At 34.9% G+C, this 25,260-nt stretch overlaps 1 protein-coding gene across 8 annotated transcripts; it reads left to right on the forward strand.

Annotated features, from left to right (window-relative positions):
• The first annotated feature begins 931 nt into the window (after positions 1-931).
• Positions 932-22,666, forward strand: CPNIFS (chloroplastic NIFS-like cysteine desulfurase). 8 transcript variants are annotated; one of them, XM_088873997.1, is made up of 12 exons: positions 932-1,199; positions 1,688-1,739; positions 1,954-2,121; positions 4,250-4,383; positions 8,662-8,821; positions 9,323-9,509; positions 10,155-10,300; positions 10,492-10,564; positions 11,527-11,590; positions 12,244-12,343; positions 12,599-12,757; positions 22,172-22,666. In XM_088873997.1, the coding sequence occupies exons 8-12, from the start codon at positions 10,492-10,494 to the stop codon at positions 22,340-22,342; spliced, it is 567 nt and encodes a 188-aa protein (XP_088730123.1). In that variant the 5' UTR covers positions 932-1,199; positions 1,688-1,739; positions 1,954-2,121; positions 4,250-4,383; positions 8,662-8,821; positions 9,323-9,509; positions 10,155-10,300; the 3' UTR covers positions 22,343-22,666. The 8 variants fall into 8 exon arrangements, 5 of the variants coding, with proteins under 5 accessions (XP_088730123.1, XP_088730125.1, XP_088730124.1 ...); XM_088873999.1 differs by having other exon boundaries at positions 10,508-10,564; XM_088873998.1 differs by having other exon boundaries at positions 1,982-2,121.
• The last annotated feature ends 2,594 nt before the right edge of the window (positions 22,667-25,260 follow it).

The following is a 25,260-nucleotide window of genomic DNA, read 5'->3' on the forward strand; positions in this document are numbered from 1 at the left end:
TCTCATTGAATACTTTTCTTTTTATAGATCTGCTTGATTTTAACCATTTTTGAAATTTAAAAATTTCTAATTAGGTATAAAATCAATTTTAAGACAATAATAAGAAGTTTTTACAACAAAATTACATGTTATGATAAAATTTTAAGGTGCGCCTTAATTGGAATGTTTAAGGTTGCAACCTTATAGAAACCACACCCTTTTTTAAATATTATAACTAGAACTATATAGTTAAGAAAAAGTTTATATAAGGACAAGGCCCTAAACAATCCATGTAAAAATTCACCAAAAGAGGTTGTTTTAATGCCCAAAAACTCTCAAATTGGTAATCTCAACCTCAAGATATACAGACATAGAAAAAAAAAGGATTTCAAGCCCTAGAAACAATGTATCTTGTAATGCATTTTTTTTACCGTCAATTTTTCAGATTCTTAAATGTTCATAAATTTGCTTGATCTATACTATTTTTGAATATTTAAAGTTTACAGATAGAGATAGAAACTAAATTTTCAGGCCATCACAATGATTTTGAGTATTGTAACTACATCTTTCGATACCATTTGAAGGCACGCCTTATTTTGATGGTTTAGGGCCTCGGCTTTACACAAACCATACCCATATAATTATTATTTATTTTATTAAATATTATTTAAATAATAAATTGGACGGGAATAGTGTTCATGTCAAGTATTTGAACCTATAACAGATCTGCTGGGAATAATTTGAACCCATACCCAGACCTGGAGCAGGTCCCGGTCCATTACCAACCTACCCTCAAGCGTCGACATCATGTGGATGCCATACCATCGCAACGTAGGGCACATTTCACTTTCTGTACTCCGCATAATTTCATCGAGTCACTGAAAATTCCATATAAATTCGCGGGAGGATAGATGACTATATAACGAGACACACCCGGCCAGGAGACAATTTTAGCGCAGTTCATTTTTTCCTTTTGCGATCATTTTTGGATGGCATTTGTCTGCCAGTTTTCTTCTTCCAAGCCTTTCACCTCTTGTCCTCTAACCCTAACTGGTCATGTTTTAAAAGAAGTTTTCTATAGGGTTTCTCCATGGAGAAGCTTAAACCCTAGGGTTCCTAGAGTTTCGATGGCCACTGAGGCGGCTTCTTTGACGGCAAAAGAAGGAGTAGGCAATTCATTAGGGTTTTTAAGGAGACAGGACTTCCCTATTCTTAACCAGGTATTTTCAGTAGATTTCTCGAGTTTATTTGGACTGGTAACTAATCTGATTTGTATTCTTTGATGATTATCAGTTGCTCTCTTCTTGCCATGGAATTAGGCGTTTGATAATTAGTGGGTTTTGGAGCATGGTTTGTTTATACATGCGTCTCTTCTTTGGTGATATTATCTGAAATAACAGTATCATCAGGAAAGTTTGTTTTTCTTTTTTTTCAGTCATGTGGTGAAATTTTTCTATGTTTTTTATGGGATAAGATTGTAGAAATTCGATATGGACAGAATAGATTTGTACTGGAGATTGGAAGAAGGGAATGCAAGAACGTAGGCTGATATTGCTAGAACTTTAAATGAGAACAAGGCTAGTAGTGTGCTGCCATGTTTTTTGTCGCAGTTGTAAAACAACCCTTTACCTCTCCGCCCCTTCCTCTCGGTCCGGTTTAACTGTGTGACAAGCATTGCTTTTTAGTATTCTGCTTTTTAGTGTCGCAGGTGTATTTGTGGGTGCAATCTCGGGGTTGGAGGCTTCAACTATTGTTATTGGGTTAGTATTTTATATTCTTGTAGATGCGCCAATCCAATTGAGTCCAAAAGATTTGTTAGAATGGGCATCACATTTATTCATTTAGTGCACTGATAAAACTAAGTAGTGAAAATAGACTCCTTTGATCCAGTTATTCATTGGCTCTTGGCTGGCTTCTTCAATTGTGTTTGATAAGTTTGATACTCAAGAACCCACTTTGTTTGCTGGATCTTAGTGAGTGGTTTCCTCACCAAATTGGCTAGGACCAAAGTGAAGGCAACAAAATCTTGCTATGTCAGACTTACTCCACATTTTTCGAAGCCACTGATACCACTGCACAGCATCACCCTCCAAATGGAAAGAAGCGAAGTTCACGTTTTGATCCTCGGCAAGCTGGTTGAAGGTGAAGAATTATTGTGCTTGGTATTTCAACTTGTAGGGCCCTCATTATCAATCTGTGGAAATTTAATCCTCGCAGAACGAAAAATAAAAAGGTTGACAGCTGCTATTGCGGTGCATGGCAGTCCCATTGGAGGGCTTGATTGCTCATGCAATGGATGGATGTCCCTTAGGAGGGGCTTGAGCAGTGAACCTCCTTTTGCACTTTCTTTTAGAGAGATAGATAGTTCATCATACTTTTGATCCATAAATGCAATTAAGGAATGAATATTACTCATGGTGTGTGACTGTGCAGCCTCATTCTCTTTAATGATTTACTTTATTTCTTGTTCCATCTTCTTCATTTCTGGAACTCGAGAACTGTCAGCCATGAGAAATCATGTTGATCCCCAACTCAACCTGGAAGGTTGTTCTGTATAAATTTCTGTAGACTAAATAGATCTATATTAGGAATTGAAAGAAAGGAATGCAAGAGCGCAGGCTCATATAGCTAATTTTTTAAATAAGAAAAGAACGAACAATAAGAACAATGCAATGTCTCTCTTCGAGGGGGAACTCCTCCAACTTTCGTCTTTGAGGGGAAACTCTTCCCTTTACAATGCTACAATACGAAATCTGATATTCTTCCCTTCATGTTTACCCCCTATTTGTAATCCCATTACCCATTATAGCTATTTCAATCTTACCCCTAGACAACTAAACCCATAACCAATTGTGTCCCCTTCCTCCCTCTCTGCCTCTCTCTTTCATCCTGGTAATTAAAACTATATCCTACACTAAGAACCATTCCAAAGTCTATACTATCTTCCACATAATAAAATTTTAGGAATTTGAAGAATTATTTGTATGGGTGTTTTTATGCAAGGTTTATTATCATTTGCTGGAAAACAGTTTCATCTGGAAGTTTAGAATTGCCTTTCATTAATAAGTAATTATATTTAATTAATCATTACTTATTGGTATGTTCTGCATCATTGGGATAAAGTGTTGGAATATGGCAGGAATTTGGACATTATCTATTCATAAGTGCACTTCTAAGCATAATGGGTTGTAGATTTGTCAGAGAAAAGAGATGCAGTTATAAGGAAATTTTAAACCCCATATCCATAAATTCCAGTAGCAGATAGATTTTCAATTGTGTATTTGAGAGGGGAAGAAAGTTCACGCTCTAAATAAATTTGGAAAAAATGGAATATAGTCTGTCAATATCCCTCTGATCATAAATAGACTCCTTTGACATATTTCACCTGGAACTTCTCTGGGATTCAGTTCTATATGTTGTTGATATTAGCTTGAATCTTTTTATTTAAATCATTGATGATGTAGCAATTTTTGCAGAGGGAGAGCACATATATTTGAGTGAGCACATATATTTGCAACTATTTAACTTCTACCATTATGTCCGTGGTTTTTGACACATGTTGATACATGAGGGACACAGCTTCTGTCTCAAAAATTAGAAACAGACACATGCATGTAGGGTCTGCATGCACTGACAACCAAGATATCGATGGTTGTTGGCATGTATTGACACATGAAGGATCTGATAATAAAGATACTTTTGCTTAATTTTTTACTTTGGAATGTCACTAGAAAAGTACTTAATGACACACTTCCCCTTCCGTGAAATGAACAAGTGATGTATGGTTGTATCGTTCTTGAAAGGCCAATAATGGAATTGGTGTTCCTGATACTCGTATCGTATTAGACACTAGGTCATGTATCCATGCCATTGTAGCATAAGCGTGCAGGTATATTCACGTAGAAATCTGTACCGTCTAGGCATCTAACAATACCTGCTACTTGCTTTTCTTATGCAGCGGAATAGTTTGGTTCATGGTTACTCCTGTGGTAAGTCAAGCCTCTAATGCTTTATCTTTTTGTTTGCATCTTGGCAGTAAGGAGTGTGATTTGCACGACTTATTTAGAGCAATGGTATTTCTGGGTGCCCTTCTAGATGGTTTAGGCTTTATTGTGGCATTGGAATTGTCTTCTGGCTAACATGCTATTAGAAAAAGTCCTTTCAAAATTGAATCTGATTTTGACGTGTGCTTTGATTTAGTATGGTTATTTTGCTGATACTAGTTCAATCATCACATATTAAAGGTAAGTTGGTTGAATACAATTTACAGGAGGTGAATGGTTCAAGACTGGTGTATTTGGACAATGCTGCAACATCTCAGAAGCCATCACTTGTTTTGGACTGTTTACGAAATTACTATGAGAGCTTCAACTCCAATGTACATCGAGGAATTCATCACTTGAGGTATCTAAAGATAACATTTAATGTCTTCCTTTCTGCCTGCTCACTTTTTATATAGGTTTGTGTGGAATTTGTTTCTTTGGATCGTGGGGTTCTTTATGATCTTTTATGCTATGCATGGTTTATAATGGCTTTGGATTAATGGCAAAATCAAACTGGATGTTTACTTGTGGGGTTGAACTTTCATCTATGCAGGGAAATGTTTAATTTGTTAATTTCAGTTTTTCTTAATATCCCTTTATATGTCATTCAATTTATGTTGAAATTTGAATTAACTTATTTGAATTAACTTATTCTCATTTTTATCATCCTGATAGTTCTTTTATTGATAGTAATTGCTTTTAGCCCTAGGATTTTTTAAATTCGAGCTTAACATCTATAACTTAGTTTTATTTTAATTTTCGATAGTGGGTATGAATGCAACGAGGTTATGGTTATCTTTTAAAGTCATAATCTATGCATATGTGAATGGTTTTGTGGTAGGTGAACAATTTCTACTATAGTCTAATTTTGATGATAAATTGATGAAATTGCACCTATTGTTAATTAAATATCTTGAAAACTGTTGTATGGCTTTGGATATACTCTTTTTTTTCCTTATATTTTTATATTTTCATCATTAAGAAAAAGACCCATAGGCTTCCCCATGTCAGCCGAAACATTTGACTATTTTCTTCCTTTGACAACAGTTTTTAAGAAAACTTATGGTACATACGTGTAAGGATTCAATCGATATCTGGACCCAATTTTTTGATGAAAGAAAAAAAAAAAATGAACAACAAAGAAACTCAATCAAGTTCATATCATAATGTCACAGGGGACCTTTTGGATGGAAATTAATTCTATCTAGAGTTTATTACTCTATCCAAAATTAGTATATTCTTTATAACACTATTTTGTTGTTTGGTAGGTATTATTACATACACAAGTCTATATGCATGTTTGTATTATTTGTTGTAATGTTGTATTGATGAGTGAACTTGACACAAGTTCTTTCTTTGTCCCGTGAAGTTGAAATGAGAACCCATATCTCTGAGTTTTAGAGCATCCTCTACCCTGCCTTCGTTGAATAAAAAAACTACCTATCTGTGTACCCACCACGTGTACAATATGTCCCATATAATTAATGGCTCAGAATCTTGAAAAATAAGCTTGTGTGAACATGAGTATCTTGGAGCAGTGCCTAGGAAATACCCAAAACCCAGATTTTAGGGCCAGTTTGGATGTCAAATAAAAAAACCTTCACATTGAAAAAAATCGTAAGTTTTTTCATCCTTAATTAAGAAACATTGCCATCTTTTTTTATTATTATGTTGGGCTGTTTGGATGGAGTTAACATACTTAAAGCAAAGTCGCATTCTACCCTTCCAAAATTCTCTTGCCAATCCAAAAAGTTTTCTTGTGTCAAAAAATTTGTTTCCATACAATAAGCAAACCTGCAACCCGAGCTTCTCCATATTCATGAAGAGAAGGGGTTTCCCATGGGTGTGGTATGAGAGAAAAGACTTGCCTTTTGTAGAGAGAGAAAGCGCCTTGGCCTTACAAAAACGTCGCTTAGGGCTGCCATGGATGGGGCTTGAGCTTCTCTGGTTTTTTGCTACCCGAGCTTTTCCTTATTCATGAAGAGAAGGGGCTTCCCATGGGTGCGGTATGAGAGAAAAGACTTGCCTAAAAAGAGAAAGGGCATTGGCTTTACAAAGATGCCGCCTCGGGCTGCCATGGATGAGGCTTGAGCTTCTTTGGTTTTTTGCAACTCGAGCTTCTCCTTATTCATGAAGAGAAGGGGTTTCTCATGGGTGTGATATGGGTTTTTTGCAAACCGAGCTTCTCCTTATTCATGAAGAGAAGGGGTTTCCCATGGGTGTGATATGAGAGAAAAGGCTTGCCTTTTGTAGAGAGAGAAAGGGCCTTGGCTTTACAAAGACGCTGCCTAGGGCTGCCATGGATGGGGCTTAAGCTTCTCTGGTTTTTCTAGAGAGAAAAAATGAAAATGCTCTATATATTCAGAGAGAGTAGATTTGGGGTTTCTAAGGTTTCATGGAGTTGTTAGGTCACGGGTTGAAGTTTGCACGGGGGTGAGAGAGCTGCAATTTCATAAAAAAAAAATTCAAGTCTTACTTGAATTTTTTTATACGGTAACCTTTGCCTTGACACTGCAGTATTTTTTATTTCAATCTAAAAATCTAACAAAATCCTGAGGTTATCCAAATGGTTCAAATTTGTTTCACAAGATTTTTTAATTGCAATCCGAAAATATTGCAATTTTGGGTACATCCAAACTGGCACTTAGCAATTTTACAAGCTTGTGAGTCCAAACAATTGAAATGTAAAATCTGGATTCCATCCAGATGCTATCCAAACAGCACATACCCAAAACCAGGTTTAAATCACCCAGTCTTATACTTGGCTTTTAGATAAAACGCAACGTATTTTATTTTTTTACTCCTAGCTTAATACCCCCCTAGCGATTTAAGCCTCCTTATCGAGTTCTGTGTCCTCAGATTCAGGCGATCGAACTCTAATAAAATATATTTGTATCCATTTTTAAATCTCATCAAGCTAATGAAACACCATATCATCTGATGCAAGTTCATAACTAGGTTGAAAACTAGCCACACCCACCATTCTCATTTTGCCCTCTCTCTGTATCTATGCTCGAATTCAAGCAACCAAAACTCCACACGTCTACCCTTAGAGAAATTCAAAACTTTAGCAGCTAAATCAAACATCTCAATCTCTCATTTTCCTCCACTAAAATCTTCCGCCACAAAATCAAAATCACTCTAATTCATTATATTTGAAGGTTTATTGCTATCCTCTGTTTCTTGGTCTTGTTGAGACCTCGCCGTTGCGATATTGTACTTTTTAGGGATTTGACAAATTCTTTGGACCCTGACCCCAGGGGAACGGGTTTTCCACCATGAAAGCTCTGGTAAGTCTTTTATTTCCTTTGAGTGGGCCGTCTTGGAATGGGTCTTAATTCGAGCAAAGAACCTCTGAAATCGCTTTCTGTGCTCTTATGGCCTGAACTCTTTTGAGGAGAAATTTCGGTGGGGGTTTAGGCTGTGTTATAGAAAAAAAAACAACTAGGCTCTGGGATCAAGCTATGTTTCCAACTCGACAATTACTCGTGGTTTCAGTTGGGTCTTTAATCCAAACCTCTGAAATTGCTGGTTTCTTCTCATGTCCTGAACTTTTCTGAGGAGAAATTGGGTGGGGGTTTCAGGCCTTGTTATTGCAAGAAAAACAACCAGGTTCTGGGATCAAGCCATGTTTCCAACTCAATAATTATTCCTTCCCAGTCTATGATAGAACTGAATTGATGGGGCAAAGTTAAAGAGGGCTCTTTTGCCATTGTTTTAGGGTGTGAAACCTTGGGCTCTGGTTTTGTGGGTTTGACGAGTAAGAGGAAAAGAACATCTGTTTGGTGGACTACATGGGCAAAGCTCCAAGATATGGCTCTGAAATTTCGTTTTCACTTTGAGATTGTGTATTTCTGAAAAGAAAACCAGACTAAAACAGAGAAATCTATCAAGAATAGTGGAGTTTTTCACCTTTATTTTGAAGGTTTTGGTCATAGAATGACGGGGATTTAGAGAGAACCTTTCCTTGGGTTCAATGAAAGAAGTGGGCCTTTTTCGATCATTCCCCATTAAATTGGAGTGTTGTTACTTGGTAATAAGAATACATACCTTTTTTTGGTGGTGTAAACTCATATGGGAACTCACTTAAAGGCTTATTTTCAAGTTCTTTGTAGGCACACAACCGAACAAAATATAGATTCTTTGGATTACCAGTGCTTATCAAGAGTAATATTGTACATCCATACACACCCTAGATGTACATACATATATGTACGGCGGTATGTGTATCAAGGGATGAAGAGATTACACTCACTAGATTATGCTGCAGACTCATATCTTACCAGGGACCCAGCTATTTATATAAGGAACACAAACTTCCTTTGCGACCACATTAAGATTGAAATATGATATCGTATGTAAGCTAATGTGCATGTGACAAAAAATTGAGCTAAAATCTCTCGAAATCGAGCTACAATCTCTGCCAGTGCTTGGTAATACTCATTTAAAAAATACAGCGTTTTTGTAATAATTAGAGTGCGGTGTGGTCTATCTATAATGTTTTTTCCTACTTATAGTCATATTGAAATAAATCTGAATTTTGTAGTTATGGAAGTAGTTTTTTGTAAAGCTATTTATACTGCTTTTTTCTGTTTTTTCATGTATGTGTTCTGGCACTTATTATCCTTGATGAAGGTAGTGCTAAAGCCACAGATGAATATGAGCTAGCTAGGCAAAAAGTAGCAACATTTATCAATGCATCGGAATCGAGGGAAATTGTATTTACTCGAAATGCTACCGAGGCAATTAATCTAGTGGCTTATTCATGGGGTCTTTCGAACCTTAAATCTGGAGATGAGGTATGGAATCACTAGTGCTTTTCTTGTGGGTCATCTCATTTTTATGCCCTTCTGTGAATAGATTAGATAGCTAGCTTCTCTAGACTGACAAATTGGCTCCATCTCAGTTGGTGAATCTTCAAAAAAATAATGCTCTCTTCTGTTGCATAATTGTCACCTATAGTCCCCAACTTCTACTGTAGTTGGTCACCTGTTGCCTCACTGAACCACCTACCCAAGCATGAACTGAATTTGTGAAGCAAACTGCAACTTGTATTGATATTACCTTGGATTTATAATATAAGCTGCATCTTGTGATCCGTAAGTTGTAAAAATGCTACAAAATCATTCCCAAAAGTATAGAAAAGTAGAACCACGAACCAAACAAATATTCTCTTCACTTATCTATATGGAATTAGGAGTGGGTAATGTGGTACTGAATTTCATGGCTATCTAACTATAATATTTAAGTGTCTGACTAAGTGGTTACGCACTCAATTCCTTAAGTGGACTCTGTTGCAGATTTTACTTACTATAGCTGAGCATCACAGCGCTATAGTTCCTTGGCAATTTGTAGCTCAAAAGACTGGAGCAGTCTTGAAGTTTGTGACTTTGACAGAAGAAGAAGTGCCAGATGTGGAACAATTGAAATCATTAATTTTGAAGAAGACAAAGATTGTGGTCTTACATCATGTCTCAAATGCACTTGGTAAAATTAGTGACCCAGATCATTTTTTCAAAAATTATATTCTTTGTGATTTTACTTATGCAGCCAGACGTTTTGGCATTTTATTTCTTACTTGACCTAAATGAATGCATAGATGACATAAAGTTCTGTTGAAATGCGAGATTTCTAGCCCAGTTAAATTCAAAGTCATGTTATATGAAACATTTCCTTTATTGATTTACATTATGTTGGAATCATTACCTTTTGTTAATAGTGTTTATTTGTTAAAATATTGATTCCTTTTAAGAACTGAATGCGAATTAACCCTACAGAAAACCAGATTCGAATTAAATTTTACCAAAAAAAAAAAAACTTTTCGAATTAGATGAGCAAGAACTTTCAATTCATTGCACAAGTTGAAATTCTATTGCAGATGATTCAAAATCATAGTTGACAAACTTGTAGTGGACTGAAATTGTACATCTCTAGTGACTTAACTTCCTTTGAAATATATGAAGTTATTAACTAATCCTTTGATGGAAATGCCTATTAAATTATTTATTTTATTTTACTTGTTGATGAGTACATATGGTTGGTAGAAATGGATCCCGAGATGCATGTTGTGGCTCCGCCACCCTGACCATGAAAGTATCCAACTGTATGATGTATACTACAATTATTTTTCAGGTTCTTTTCTTGCCATTGGCGACATTGTGCAATGGGCACATGATGTGGGAGCCAAAGTGCTCGTTGATGCTTGTCAAAGTGTTCCTCATTTACCGGTTAATGTACAGGAATTAGATGCTGATTTCCTAGTTGCCTCCTCTCACAAGGTCAGATTCATCATCACTCGCCTTCTCTGCTTGAGGTTTTCAATATCTCTATTTTTGTTTTTCTGGTGTAACTTCTGTTATCGTGGGGCCTTTCGTCAATAACGTAGAGGGCGTTTTGCTTGGAGATTTTAAAAAGGCTATAGAGTTATACAATGTTTGCTTGCTCCAACTGAGTAATAAACTTCTCTCAGATGTGTGGGCCTACAGGCATCGGATTCTTGTATGGTAAAAGTAAGCTCCTGTCTTCAATGCCTCCTTTCTTGGGTATGCTCTCTCTCTCTCTCTCTCTCTCTCTCTCTTATCTTTCTATTTCTCATGTGCTCTCAGCCACATCTACTACTCGGTTGTGTGCACATTCACAGAAAAACACATGTCCTTGTGCATTTGTATTGCCTTAATTGCTGCTAGATACAAAGTTTTGGTCTTTTTGGGTTGATGGTAGGCAGTTTAAGGGGATGACTAGTTGTTTAGGGTCTTGGAGGGGATAGTCTTGGTTCCTTAATTTTAATCCACTTTTTGTGTTATATGTTTTTACTATTTTACGTATTTATTTCTTGCATTGGGCGACAACAAGTCTTGTTCATCGAAAGGAAAAATATCAAAATTTATGCTATCATAAGTTTATTTTAAATTTATATATTTTAACTACTTTAGTTATCTCTTTCTTAGATGGGATAATAGCAACTCTCATTCATCGATAGGAAAATAATCAGAATTTATTATATTGTTAAGGCTATGGCTACTTTCTAGCATTCAAGGCATAGAAATGCAGAAAGCACTACATATACCACTGCTTTTTGGTATATGGTGGCCTGATGACATCTAATGTCCATGCATATTGACGGAGAATGGGAGATTGAAATGCATCCTCGCAAACATCTGTCATTGGGAACTGCAGTGAATCTTGATAGCTCCTCATCAGGATCGGACAGTGGATGCACCTGTTGTGTATCATAGGGCATGGACCAGTCTTGTATGATATAACTATCCTTAGAAAGAAGGATAATCACTTGTTAAAGACAAGAGCTTGTGCCATCTTAAGTTTGAAATTCTTTTAATTTTAGAAGCGCATGTTGTATTTTGAGTTAGGCCACATTTGATATGGATTGGCCAAGGCATATTATGAGCTTCAAAGCTGTATGGTGGGACAAGTGCTGCTTTATCTTTTATAGATGGGCAGTTTATTGGGTTTCCTTGTGACTAAGCTGTTTGGTACTATATTTCAGGTGGCGGTGAGATGATTGCTGATGTGTTTCTAGATCACTCTACATATGCAGAACCTCCTTCTAGGTTAGAGATCTTCTGTTAGTTGTCACACCTTAAACACACACATAGTGACGATGTTTTCTTTTATTATACTTTCTCTCTTTCTCTTTCTCAGGTTAACAATAATATTCTGGAAAAAGCAAGGCTTTCTCAATAGAAGCAGTTTCTGATCTTAATCGAGTTTGCCTTGGGTAGTTCAACTATCTTACATAAAGAACTAAGAAGTGGTGCCATAGAAAAAGCTCTTCCTCTCTTTCAACTTTTCAAATAAGGACAAAGTTTATGCAAGGCACCAACTTTCTACTGTAGAAGTGAGGTGCATCTTAAAAACCTAACGGAAAAAAATGTTCCAATGCTAGAAAACTTTTCCATCAATCATCTTGACTTCAAGATATTTCAAGTCCTAAAAATAGTGCATATCGTTATATATCACTTGGACTGTCCATTTTGATGATTTTTAAGTAGTTATAGATCTGCTCAATCCAAACTATTTTTGGGACTTCAAATTTCATAATTAAGGGTGGAAATAGATGTTTAAGCCATTGCAAGACTTTTTGGCACCGAAACTGTTGCTTTCGATACGATTTGGAGGTGGGCGTTACTTTGATTGTTCAACGTTGAGGCCCTACAAAAACCTCATCCTATATATATGATTTTCTTCCTTTTCTTTGTGACAGGTTTGAGGCCGGAACTCCTGCAATTGGGGAAGCCATAGGGCTGGGGGCAGCTGTTGACTATCTGTCGGGCATTGGCATGCAAAATATTCATGAGTATGGGGTATGTTGTCCCTTTTTCCTACGGTCTATGGTTTCTTTTTCATAATCCTAGAAAGAAAATGCAGTACTGAGATTCTTCAAACAATCCATAATATCTCTTTTCCCGCCACCCCCACCAAAAAAAAAAAGAACAAAAGAAAGAGGCTTCAAAAGAAATTTAGTGGTGAGATCTTTTAAGCGCCAAGAATCTATCTCTCTTCCTCTCACGCACACACATACACACACACTCATATTGATGACGTTGTTTTGTTTTCAGTTGGAGCTGGGAGTTTATCTATATGACAGCCTCCAAGCACTCCCTAATGTGCGCATCTATGGTCCTGCTCCTTCAGAAACTGTCAAGCGTGCACCTCTTTGTGCATTCAATGTAGAAAATATTCATCCCACTGACATTGCCACTTTTCTGGATCAACAGGTACAATTTGAGTTACCCTCTAGACATTTGTCATAATAACACATCTCATCTTATTTACCAACTAGGTCAGTTTTCATAAACTCAGTTAGTCTGACTCATACTCGCCAGAGTTCTTGGACTCGGCAGCCTGTATGCTGAGCCTTACTGGTTCACAAGGTTTACCAACTAGGTCAGTGTTCATAAACTCAGTTAGTCTGACTCATACTCGCCGGAGTTACTCGGACTCGGCAGCCTGTTTGCTGAGCCTTGCTGGTTCATGAGGTTTTATTGTTAGTATTTTAAAGACTTGTCTGAGTCTCTGACAGGTTCAGTTGAGGTGAGTTGCTTAAATTGATCTTGGGACTGTAGTGAGTCCCAACCCGAGTCCTCATACTTGGTGAATTGGTTATCATCATCCTGAAAAAGAACAATATTGTTCACAATGTGAAAAATAAACAGGTTTATCTTGCATTTTTCTGATTTAGCTATATGGCTTTTCTTTTATTGAATGTTTTGGACAATATTTGCGATTCTAGAAAGTGAACTAAGGTCCCATTCTTCTCCTTGGATCTTTAGGTTTTTTAGAGTTTCAAAATCTACATTTGACAACCCTTTAGATTCATATACATGAAATTAATTAGTGACCCCCTCACTACTGCTCCAGTATGCTAGCAAGCTGTGATTGCCACCTGTAGGTGCAAAGCGCGTGTGCCCCTGCATGAGAGAGAGAGGGAGAGAGATATGTTGGGATAGCAAAACAGCTACATGCATTATTAAGTAGGCACTTTTGTCATTATTGTGGTTGTGTGCGTATGCATGCCTGCGTATTGCAATGTATGCATGCGTGGGTGTTTATCTAAATGTTTGTATGCGGATGTTTTTGTATGTGTCAGAAATGTTATGCATGTATTTATGTATGTAGTTTCCTTTTACATTTTTTTTTGTTTTTCCCAGCATGGAGCCGCCATATGCTCCAGGTCATGTAAGCATGTGCTTTCCCTTTAAAACCTTTTTACCTGTTCCCACCATGGAGTGGCCATAGGGTCTGGCCATGTGCTCCAGGCAATGTATGCATGTATGCATATGCACTCCCAAGTACTTTCTTTTGAAGTCTTTTTGCCTTCTCCATCAGGGAGTAGCCATCCGGTCTGGTGTGTATATATATATATATATAAAAAAAGATGGGATTAACCTACTAACTCATGTGAATATATGAGCCCAACGGCTCAGATTGAAACTGGGCCGATCTGACGATCACATATGTCCGATAGTTATTGAATTTTATTGTTTTCTCTACAAATCTAAATTACTTGAAATTTTAGGTATGTGTTCTTCTCATTAAGGCGCACCTAATAAAAACATAAAAAAAATTATTCGTGAAAAACAAAATGATCAAAATACTCCCGAAGCTTTTCGGGGGTATTTTGGTCAATTTATTTCGTATAAAATATTTTTTTGATGTTTTTTGAAGATTTAACTATTTTTTATAAACACACTGTTAAAATTTCAAGTGATTTGGATTTGTAAAATAAAAATAAAAATTCAAACACTACCAGGCATCCGTGATCGTCAGATCGGTCCAGATTCAATCTAGGACGTTGGGCTCATATGTTCATATCAGCTAGGGAAATGATGGGATTAGCCCACTAGCTCATATGTATATATGAGCCCAACGTCTTAGATTGAATCTGAGTCGATCTGACGATCATAGATGCTTGATAGTGCTTGAATTTTTATTTTTATTTTTACAAATCCAAATCGCTTGAAATTTTAGATGTATCTTCATAAAAAATAGGTGAATCTTCGAAAAATATCAAAAACACATTTTACATGAAATAAATTGAGCAAAATACCCTTAAAATGTTTCGGGGGTATTTTGGTGATTTTGTTTTTCAGGAATAATTTTTTTATATTTTTATTAGGTGTCTTGATGAGAAAAACGCACGCTTAAAATTTGAAGTGATTTGGATTTGTAGAAAAAAAATTAAAATTAAAAAAATAAAATGAGGTCATGACCGTCAGATCGGCTCAGATTCAATCTGGGCCGTTGGGTTCATATGTTCATATGAGTGGGCTAATCCCAGCTTTTTCTATATATATATATATATATATATATATATATATGGAAAATGATCCAATGAGTCAGTGGGCTCACAAGAAAAATTGAGCCCAACGGCCCAGATTGAATCTGGGCAATTTGATGATCACGGATGTTCGGTAGTGTTTGAATTTTAATTTCTTTTTTACAAATCCAAATCACTTGAAATTTTAGACGTGTGTTTTTCTCATCAAGCGGTACTTAATAAAAATAGAAAGAAAATCCGCAAAAAATAAATTGACCAGAATACCTTTAAAACTTTACCGGGGTATTTTGGTCAATGTTTTGCATGTAAAATATTTTTTATATATTTTTCAAAGATTCACCTATTTTTGATGAACACGTCTAAAATTTCAAGTGATTCGCATTTGTAGAAAAAAATGAAAATTCAAGCACTATCCGGCATTCGTGATCGTCAGATTGGCTAAGGGCTCATTTTTTCCTATGAGCTCACCGGATCATTTTTCATATATATATATATATATATATATATATATATATAAGAATATCGCTCTGAAATTTAGTTACACAATGTATATTAGTTAATAATTCTTTTTTGACGGTAGAATAATTCTTTTGAGTAGGATTCCAAGCTTTGGAAGTAAAACGAATGAGTTGTTCTTGAGAATCAATTTGTTGGTTTAACATTCCTCCTAAACCGAGTTCAGAGGCATCACATTCAACTATTTTGAACGCAGTAGGATTAGGTAAAGTTAAACAAGGTAATTCTTTAGCTTTTAGTTTGAGTCTTTGAACTGCATTAGTATGAAGATCCGTCCAAGGTGGAGGGTTCTAATAGAAAAGAAAGAGAGAATAGCAGAGAAAAGTAAGTGAGGAATGTTGAAGAAGGACTTCTGATGTGGCTGTGAGGTTTTCTTGTTCTCTGCTTTCAACTTGAGTGGAGATGGGGTTTTATAGATGGAGCCATATGTCGATGGCTGCCAGGTGGACGAAGATGCGCCTCTGAGAGGATGGTGATATGATGGAAGATGCCTTTGTAGATAAGGAAGACTGCTTTTGTGGCTAAGGAAGTCTCAGTAGTGTCGGTGATGAAGGCTTGGTAGAATGGGATGCCATGTGGCAGTAAAACAACAGCGGTCGGTGAGAATCTTGCTTTATTATAAAAAGACAATCATGGTACTATTTATTGAGGACACGTGGACGCCTTGATGTTCGAAGAGGAAGGAATTGATTTGACTAATATTTAGTCATATCAAAAAAGGAATCTAATTATTGTGCCTGGGGTTACTTTTACTTGCTTTATACTGTGTAGGAGTCTTATCAAGTGAAGGAATCTTGCTTTTCACTATTTAAGAGTCATATCGGGTCTGCTTTATCAGGTCTGCTTTATGGATAATTGGGATATTTTTCTAGATAAGGAGAATATTTTCTTGTACTTAATGGGCTTGGGCTTAAGAATATGGTTTTTGACTGAAATCCTCCAGTAAGGGATTACCGGATTGGACCATTTCTTCTGATGCCGTCAGTACTGTAGAGGGTTTAGCAAATATTTCAAAGAGTTGTTTTTCTAATTCTGCAAGAGTAGGATTAAGATAAGCTTGTTTCATTTGCTTAATATAAGAAGATAAAGTATGTAGGTCAATAATATTGGGTGCAGTATTATGAGCAGAAGTATTATATATCTCAGAGGATGGAGGAATCCTTTTGAGAGGAAAAGAACGTGGGTCCGTGCTAAATATTTTCCACCATTTGATTTTAATTTTCCCAAGACGGGGAATATATGTATAATTATTAGAATGATTTTCGGAAATAGCATACTGCCATTTGCAGATCCAGGGTATTTGATATATAGACATGAAATAAAGATGGTAGTCTATCAAATCTGTACATGTATTATGTTCAGAGAATCTATTTTGGAAGGCTTGAAAAGTGTCTGGCAGTATTTGGGTAGAAGATCCCCAAATAAGGAACCAATGGCGGAAGCAGTTAGGAAATCTTTCAAGTATAGGCATTTTGAACTGGATTTATCAAGAATGAGTATTATTAGGATTCTGGTATAAAAAGACTTTATGCCGAGCTTCAATAAATTCAGCATACCGAAAATATTTATATTGGTATTCAGTATTTAATAATTTTTTCCTTTGAGTAGGGTTGTTACCCGAATCCTCATAGGTAAGTAATTTTTTGATCTGTAGCTTAGAGTAAGCATACAGATTTGTATTTGTTTGAAAGAAGTGAACAATAGAAACTGATCCTGTTTCTATTAAAACTTACTTACCACTCACGGGTTTTAATACCATTGATCAGGTTTAAATGGTTTTGAAAATAAAAGGGAGCTAATTATATGGGTCAATATGAATGTGTTTGTCATCTATGGTAATATCAGCTAGGAAAACATTATCTATGTAAGCAGATTTGGATACTGAGGAGGAATCTATTAAAAAACAAATATTAAATAATACAAGACAATGGACTGCCAAAAATGAACAAAACCAAGATGTCCTTTATACAGAAAGTGATGCAGTCAATACACTAATTTATACTATTACTCTCCATTTTATAGGAAATACTGTTGTCTTAGCATCTAGATTCGAAGATCTTTTATCTAATTTAAGATGTCCGACTCTATCCCATTATAAATGGTATAAAGATGTATTCTTTTCCCGTTTATTACCAAGAGAAGATAGCCAGCTTGAACACTGGAAAGAAAAATTCATAGCTGGATTACCTTATTTATTCGCTGAGAAGGTAAAAGAACGTCTTAAAAATAAAAATAGTGGTATAATAAATTATTTTAAATATATGTTAGGAGAATTATCTGCTGAAATATGTGCTGAAGGATTAGCATTATGCACAGATATGAAACTAAAGAAACAACTTGATAAACAAAAAATGAATGGTAGAAAAGAATTAGGTGATTTTTGTGAATAATTTGGTTACCACATAGAAAAAGATAAAATTCATAAATCTCATAAAAAAATACATAGATCTAACCAAAAAGAAAAATATCATTCTAAGAAATACAAACATAGAGAGAAAAGAGATAAATTTATCAAAAGATTTGCTCCCAAATATTCTGCCTTTAAGAAAAAGGGCAAAAGAAAATTGCCTGTCTGTTATAAATTTGGTAAAATTGGCCATTATAAAAGCCAATGTAAAGTCAAAAATAAAATCAAAACTCTTATATTAGATGAATCCTTAAGAAATAATCTATTTGACCTAGTACAAATATATAATTCCTCTACTAGTTCTGATATCTACTATAATGAAAAGAATCAGTCAACTTGAAGCTATTCATAAAGAACCCACTATTGGTAAACTCAAAACAGAGGTGAATAATATTAAAATTGAAGTATCCCAATTAAAAAATAGGATACAAATTTTAGAATTACCAAATAACATTTCGGATGTAGTAATTGAAAATGATGATATTGAATTTGATAATTTAGTCCATACTTATAATCTTAAGAATAAACTTGAATCTTCAGGAGTCAAAATCAAGGAAGATGATACTACTTCCTTAAATTTACTTAATAAAGTGATTACTAAAAAATGGTTTGTATTAGTCAAAATCGTAGTCAATAATGAGTATGACTTCCAATATTTAGTTTTAATAGACTCGGGAGCAGATTTAAACTGTCTCAATGAAGGATTAGTTCCTGTTAAATATTTTGATCAAACAACTCAAATTTTAAACACTGTTGATGGTAGTAGATTATATATTAAATATAAATTATCAAATACTATGATCTGTAATAATGGACATTGTTTTTCAACCCTTTTTATCATGGTTAAAGGATTAAATCAAGTTGTTATCCTTGGTGTACCCTTTCTGACCTTACTTTATCCCATGACAATTACTCATACAGGAATAGAAACACAAATAAACAATACTACAATCCAATTTGAATTAGTAGATAAACCTAAAATCAAATAAATCAATACTGTCAAAATAATTATTAAACAAAAGGAACATTTTCTATGTTCTTTACAAACAGAAATCAAACATAAAATAATATGTGAAAAATTACAAAACTCTGAATTAATGCAGAAAATACAGCCCCTTAAAACATTAATTGAAAAAGAAATATGTAGTGATTTACTGAATGCATTCTGGAATAGGAAACAACATATTATTAGTTTACCTTATGAGCCTGATTTTGATGAAAAAGAAAATACCAACAAAGGCTAGACCAATTCAAATGAACAGTGAATTATTATAAACATGCAAAATTGAAATAGATGACTTAATCCAAAAACAACTAATAAGACCTAGTCAATCCTCTTGGAGTTGTTCAGCGTTTTATGTAAATAAGAATGCTGAAAAAGAAAGAGGAGTTTCTCGACTAGTTATAAATTATAAAACTCTTAATAAAGTTTTATAATGGATTAGATATCCAATTCCTAATAAAAAAGATTTATTAGACAGACTTGTCAATGCAATCATTTTTTCTAAATTTGATATGAAATCAGGTTTTTGGCAAATACAAATTAAAGAAGAAGATAAATATAAAACAACATTTAATGTACCATTTGGCCAATTCGAATGGAATGTGATGCCTTTTGGTCTAAAAAATGCTCCATCTGAATTTCAAAAGATAATGAATGATGTATTCAATCCTTATCATAAATTTATGATAGTCTACATTGATGATGTCTTAATATTTTCGGATTCTATTGATCAACATTTTAAACATCTTAACACTTTTATCAATACAGTGAAACATGCTGGGTTAGTTGTTTCTGTTAAAAAAATTAATTTATTTCAAACCAAACTAAGATTTTTAGGACATAATATTAACCAAAGCACTATCATTCCCATTGATCGATCTATTGTCTTCGCTGATAAATTCCCTGATAAAATCCTAGATAAAATCGAACTTCAACGATTTCTAGGATGTTTAAACTATATTAGTTACTTCTATAAAAATCTTGCTCTTGATGCTAAACCTTTATATGATAGACTAAAAAAGAATCCTTCACCTTGGACGGATCTTCATACTAATGCAGTTCAAATACTCAAACTAAAAGCTAAAGAATTTCCTTGTTTAACTTTACCTAATCCTACTGTGTTCAAAATAATTGAATGTGATACCTCTGAACTCGGTTTAAGAGGAATATTAAAACAACAAATTGATTCTCAAGAACAACTCATTCGCTTTACTTCCGAAGCTTGGAATCCTACTCAAAAGAATTATTCCACTGTCAAAAAAGAATTATTAGCTATTATATATTGTGTAACTAAATTTCAGAGTGATATTCTTAACCAACACTTTTTAATACGCACTGATTGCAAAGCTGCAAAAGATATTCTGCAAAAAGATGTTCATAATCTTGTTTCCAAACAAATTTTTACCCGCTGGCAAGCCATTTTATCTGCTTTTGACTTTTCCATTGAACATCTTCATGGTACCTCTAACTCTTTGCCTGATTTTCTTACCCGTGAATTTTTGCAGGGGGGGTCGTACATTACACCTCTTCCACCTGAAAAGCCACTCCCTTACGGATATACATTACCACTCTTCCACCTGAAGAGCCACTCCTTTACGGATTACAACTTTTTCATCTAGATATGAATATGAATACTAATACATAACGCCAATGGACTTAGTTCCTTTTAATTCATCTGAGCCTCTTATGCTCAGCCAATTTTTTTTACCATTACAACCAATGTCTCCACTAAGATCCACCAATGTACCAGAATATTTTATTCAAAGTCCAAAACATAATACACCAAGTCCTGCTTTGTCTCCAGCACAAAACCCAAATAAGCAAACCTCCTCAGTGTCCAAATCTGCTTACATAGATAATGCTTTCCTAGCTGATATTACCATAGATGACAAACACATTCATATTGACCCACATAAATTAGCTCCCCTTTATCTTCAAAACCATTTAAACCCGATCAATGGTATCAAAACCCGTGAGTGGTATGAATCAGTTTTAATGGAAACAGGATCAGTTTCTATTGTTCACTTCTTTCAAGGAAATACAAATCTGTATGTTTACTCTAAGCTACAGATCAAAAAATTACTTACCTATGAGGATTAGGGTAACAACCCTACTCAGGGAAAAAATTATGAATGAACAAAAATTATCAACAAAAATAGGTGAATTTGGTATTATTTTTTTCCTTGAGTAGGGTTGTTACCCCGATCCTATTTTTGTTGAACACATGCCTAAAATTTCAAGTGAATTGGATTTGTAGAAAAAAAATTAAATTAAAAAATTATTGAACATCCGTGATCGTCAAATCGGCCCATATTCAATTTGAGCTATTGGGCTCATTTTTTTTTTTGAGCTCACTTGCTCATAGAATCAATTTCCTATATATATATATATATATATATATATATATATATATATAGCGTTTTGTTAAGCTATACCGTCTAGACCCTTAAACTGCTCAACATTTTAGACATTTAGATACTCTTATCTTATAGTATAGTAATTTTTTGTTTAGGGTATTTTAAGTAATTAGTCAAGGGTAAACTAGAAATTATTAATAGAATCAAAAGCATTTATTAACAATAGTGGACAATGATATCATCGATATGGTGTGTTACATCACCCACAAGATGCATTAATTGTTTTTTACTACTAATAAAATACCACTATTTTTTTTAACAAAAATATCGATTCTACCATTCTAAATGATAAAAAATGCCCTTATTTGAAAAATTTTGTATTACAGTTCAAGGGTATTTTTGTATCAAAAAATGTTGAGTACTTTAAAGGTGGTGGTGTAGCCTAACAAAATCCACATATATATATATATATATATATATATATATATATATATATATATATATATATATCATATACCACCCTGTAAGATATTTTTGTTTGTATGTACGTATGCATACGACATACATACATGCATTTAGCTTGCTTGAAAATAGTTTTGCCTTTTCCCAATGTGGAGGGGCCATCTGGTCTATTTATGTATGTATATGTGTGTATGCATATACTTCCCTTGAATTTTTTTTTTTCCCCTCTCCCGAGCATGGAGTGGCCATCTGGTCTCACTTATATGTGTATGCATTCATGATATTTATTGTATATTTGACTTTTCCTAACATGGATTGGCCACATGCATGCATGTACTTCCGTTTCAAATCTTTACGCCTTTTCCGATAGACAGAACTTGTGTATGTAAGCATGAATGCGTGTATTTCCCTTTGAACTATTTTTGCCATTCTCATGTATGGTGTGGTCATCTGATCAAATAGGCGCATGTATGTATGCGTGCACGTGTGTACTTCCCTTTAAACTTTTTTTTTTGCAGTTCTTCGGGGTGGAGTTCTATCTGATCCATTATATGTATATATGTTGTATGTATCTACTTGCCTGAAGATATTTTTGCCTTTTTCCAGCATGGAGTGGCGATCCGGTCCGGGCACCATTGTGCACAGCCGCTTCACAGATTCTTGGGGGTCAATGCAAGTGCCCGTGCGAGCCTTCACTTTTATAACACCAAAGACGATGTGGATCGTTTTATCCATGCACTCAAGGACACCATCTCTTTCTTCAATTCTTTTCAGTGACGTGCCGCTTCCTATTCTCATGTCTGTTTTTACTCTCATTTTTACGGGGGTTCATATTGTAGTAGTAGGGTTTTTTTTTAAAAAAAATTTATTTGTTGTAGTAGTAGTAGTAGTTGTGCGTGTTTTCTTCTTTGTTTTCCCAAATATTAAGCCATGGTAAACTGCTTTGTGCTTTACATTTTTTTTGCTTTTTTTGTGTAGTATTAGTTTTCTTGTTTTCTTTATATTCCTTTTTTTGCTAATTTATAAACCTTGGTAAGATCCTTTGTGAAATGACTATATGTGTGTATATGAAAATGACGTGCAATTTTTAATCGAAATAAATGGTGCTAAATGCAAATGGCAATGGCTTTGTATGGTTCTCTCTCAGGCTATGGGCATTTGGGAAGATTACCTCTGCCAAAAAATAAATTTTAATAGAGGGCAGGAGTATTTTTTGCCAAGAGATTTCTACATGGTTGGGTGCATGTTAATGGTTTAATGCGTGCATGCACGTGCATGTGTGCCTGCATGTGCGGGAATGAATATAGGGTTCTAACTCATTCATAGCTATAGTGTGAGCCGAGCTCCGAACTTGATAGCTAGAGGGATTGTTTTGGGTATCTTTGATTTGAAAAATAAATAAGCAATAACAGATTTTGAGTTTTTGAAGACCTAGATTTACCATACCCTAACCGGTTTGCATTAATTGAAAGAGGCATTCGTTTGCCCAATTGTGTGTTTTTTTTTTTAAAATTATTTTGAGTGAATTTGTTTTGTTTTTATTTAATTTTCATCAAGGTTTAAAAAAACAGATCGGTTACTCAGTCCATCCAAAAAACTAGTCCAATTCGGTAGATCGGCGATTTGGCTGAGTGAATGGGCCAATAAAAATTAAAAAATTAGAGTTAAAAAAAGAAAAGAAAAGGTAGAGCTGGTTCTGGGTCATTCCAGGAACCACTCGGTTCTCCATATTTCGGCAGAACCTGGCTGGCCCCTCTTGGTCCCAGATGAACCCTGATTCTTGTGGATGAGATTTAAATAAGAGCAAAAGTTGGGGTCTGGGGTCTACAGGCCTCTCTCTCTCGCTCTCTCTCTCTCTCTCTCTCTCACTCTCTCTTGAGGCTTGTTGGGCTTCTTCAGTGCTTATGCAACTGCAAAAATACACAGAAATGGTGGAATCTATAACTCATGGAGCCATTTCCTCTATTATGTCAAACCCGTCACTTATTCTCTCTGCAACCTCTCTCTCTCTCTCTCTCTCTCTCGCTCTCTCTTTCAAATGGTTTATTTTGCATTGAGATGAGTTTATGGCTGAGTAATATTGACGAGGGGAGGCACTTTTTCCACCATTTTTGTCCTAAATCCTTCTCTAATAACATATTCTGTTGCAAAGCCACTCTGTTCAGGAGCTCGCCATTTTTCAACCACAAAACATGCCCTAATCTCTCCATTTACAGGGGCTTTGCTTCCAATGCTCAGCAACAGAAAAATATATGGATTTTCAAAATCGGATCCAACGGAGCTCTGCAACATAAAATGAGGCTTTGGCTTTACGCTATGAAGGAAGAGGGTTTCATAGTAGTGAATTTTTGTAGCTTTGTTTGCATTGAGAATCCAAAAGAGGAGGTGGCAAGGCATCGTTTATTCTTGCAGGCTCTTGTTGATATCATCTTAATTCATTTTAAAGATTTGTGTTGATTGAAGTAGCTGTCGATAAATTGATTTATATGATTGTGTGCTATTTCAGTTACATTATTATTAGTGCTTTTTATCTTCTTCTGTTGTTTCTATTTATTCTAAACTTGTGAATTAACTTTGTATGTTGCAAATTGTGAGCTCGGTCTCTGTGAATATGGAAGTAAATTTGGATCCGGATCCTATATATAATTTGGATTTTTATCTGAATCTGGATATTCAAGGTTCGATCTGATCTAGATCTATTTGGATTCGGATTTGGATCTAGGCCCAATTCCGGAAAATTCTTACCCTTAGGGATGTGTACTTTGCCCCAATATAGGAAAAATCAGGTGGTTCAAAGTCTAATTGCCTGGTTAAATCGAAACCAACCATTGGCTGGTTATGGTTTTGGTGAACCAACCAGGTATTTTTAAAAAAAATTAAAAAAATATACAAAATCCAAAAAAATAAGGGATTTTATTTGGAATGTATTTTAAATTTTTTTTATCATTTTGGCAAAGATTTGAAAATGTTTTGGCATTTTTTCATCTTTTTTGAAAATTTTTAAAAATATCCCTAAGCACAATTGATTCTTTAAATTATATATATATTTTTTTATTAATTTTCAACTTCATTTTGAATGTGTTTTGTTTAATCATTCTTTAAATATACTTTTCATATTTTATTATATTTTTTTAGCACTTTGTTGACTGCCAAGACTTGCCTAGTTATGCTGGTTGAACCGACCTATTTATTGGTTATGTCGGTTGAACCGCTTTTGGGGTCATGTGTGATTCACCCCGGTTCAATATTTTCTACAGTAATGAGATATGTGAAAAGGGGAAGGGAAGAGTAAGAGAGGAGAGTATCGTGTAGGAAGAAAAAGAGACATATTTTAAGTAATCACATTAGACAACTCTTGGACTTAAGACTTAAGATAGAACAAAGGAATTCACTACAAATAGGGATAAAGACTTATATGGATAGTCCTCACAAAATTAGAGAAACTTGGTTAGTTGTCTAGTGGGACTAAGAGAGAGAGAGAGAGAGAGCATCGAAAGGAAATGAGCGTAGGGTTCTCGAGAACCCATCACTTGTGGTACCGCGAATCACAAATGCTGAAATTTCACTAAAGATCGTATACATGATTGATCAAATGCAAAGTAGACGAATATAACTATAAATTCAATGCGAGAATTAAAACAAACATAAAAATCATACCACAACAGCACATAATTTACGTGGTTCACTTCATAGGG

Source organism: Amborella trichopoda, chromosome 8 (assembly GCF_054954075.1).
Source record: "Amborella trichopoda isolate Santa Cruz 75 chromosome 8, AtrichopodaSantaCruz75HAP2 v2.0, whole genome shotgun sequence".
Lineage (NCBI taxonomy): Eukaryota > Viridiplantae > Streptophyta > Magnoliopsida > Amborellales > Amborellaceae > Amborella > Amborella trichopoda.

Bases quoted from the DNA above. Each gene is read 5' to 3' on its own strand.
- CPNIFS (XM_006842493.4), top strand. From the start codon at position 969: ATGGCATTTGTCTGCCAGTTTTCTTCTTCCAAGCCTTTCACCTCTTGT. The intron at 10,565-11,526 runs GTATGCTCTCTC...ACTATATTTCAG, and splicing joins TTCAATGCCTCCTTTCTTGG to GTGGCGGTGAGATGATTGCT. The intron at 12,344-12,598 runs GTATGTTGTCCC...TTTTGTTTTCAG, and splicing joins AAAATATTCATGAGTATGGG to TTGGAGCTGGGAGTTTATCT.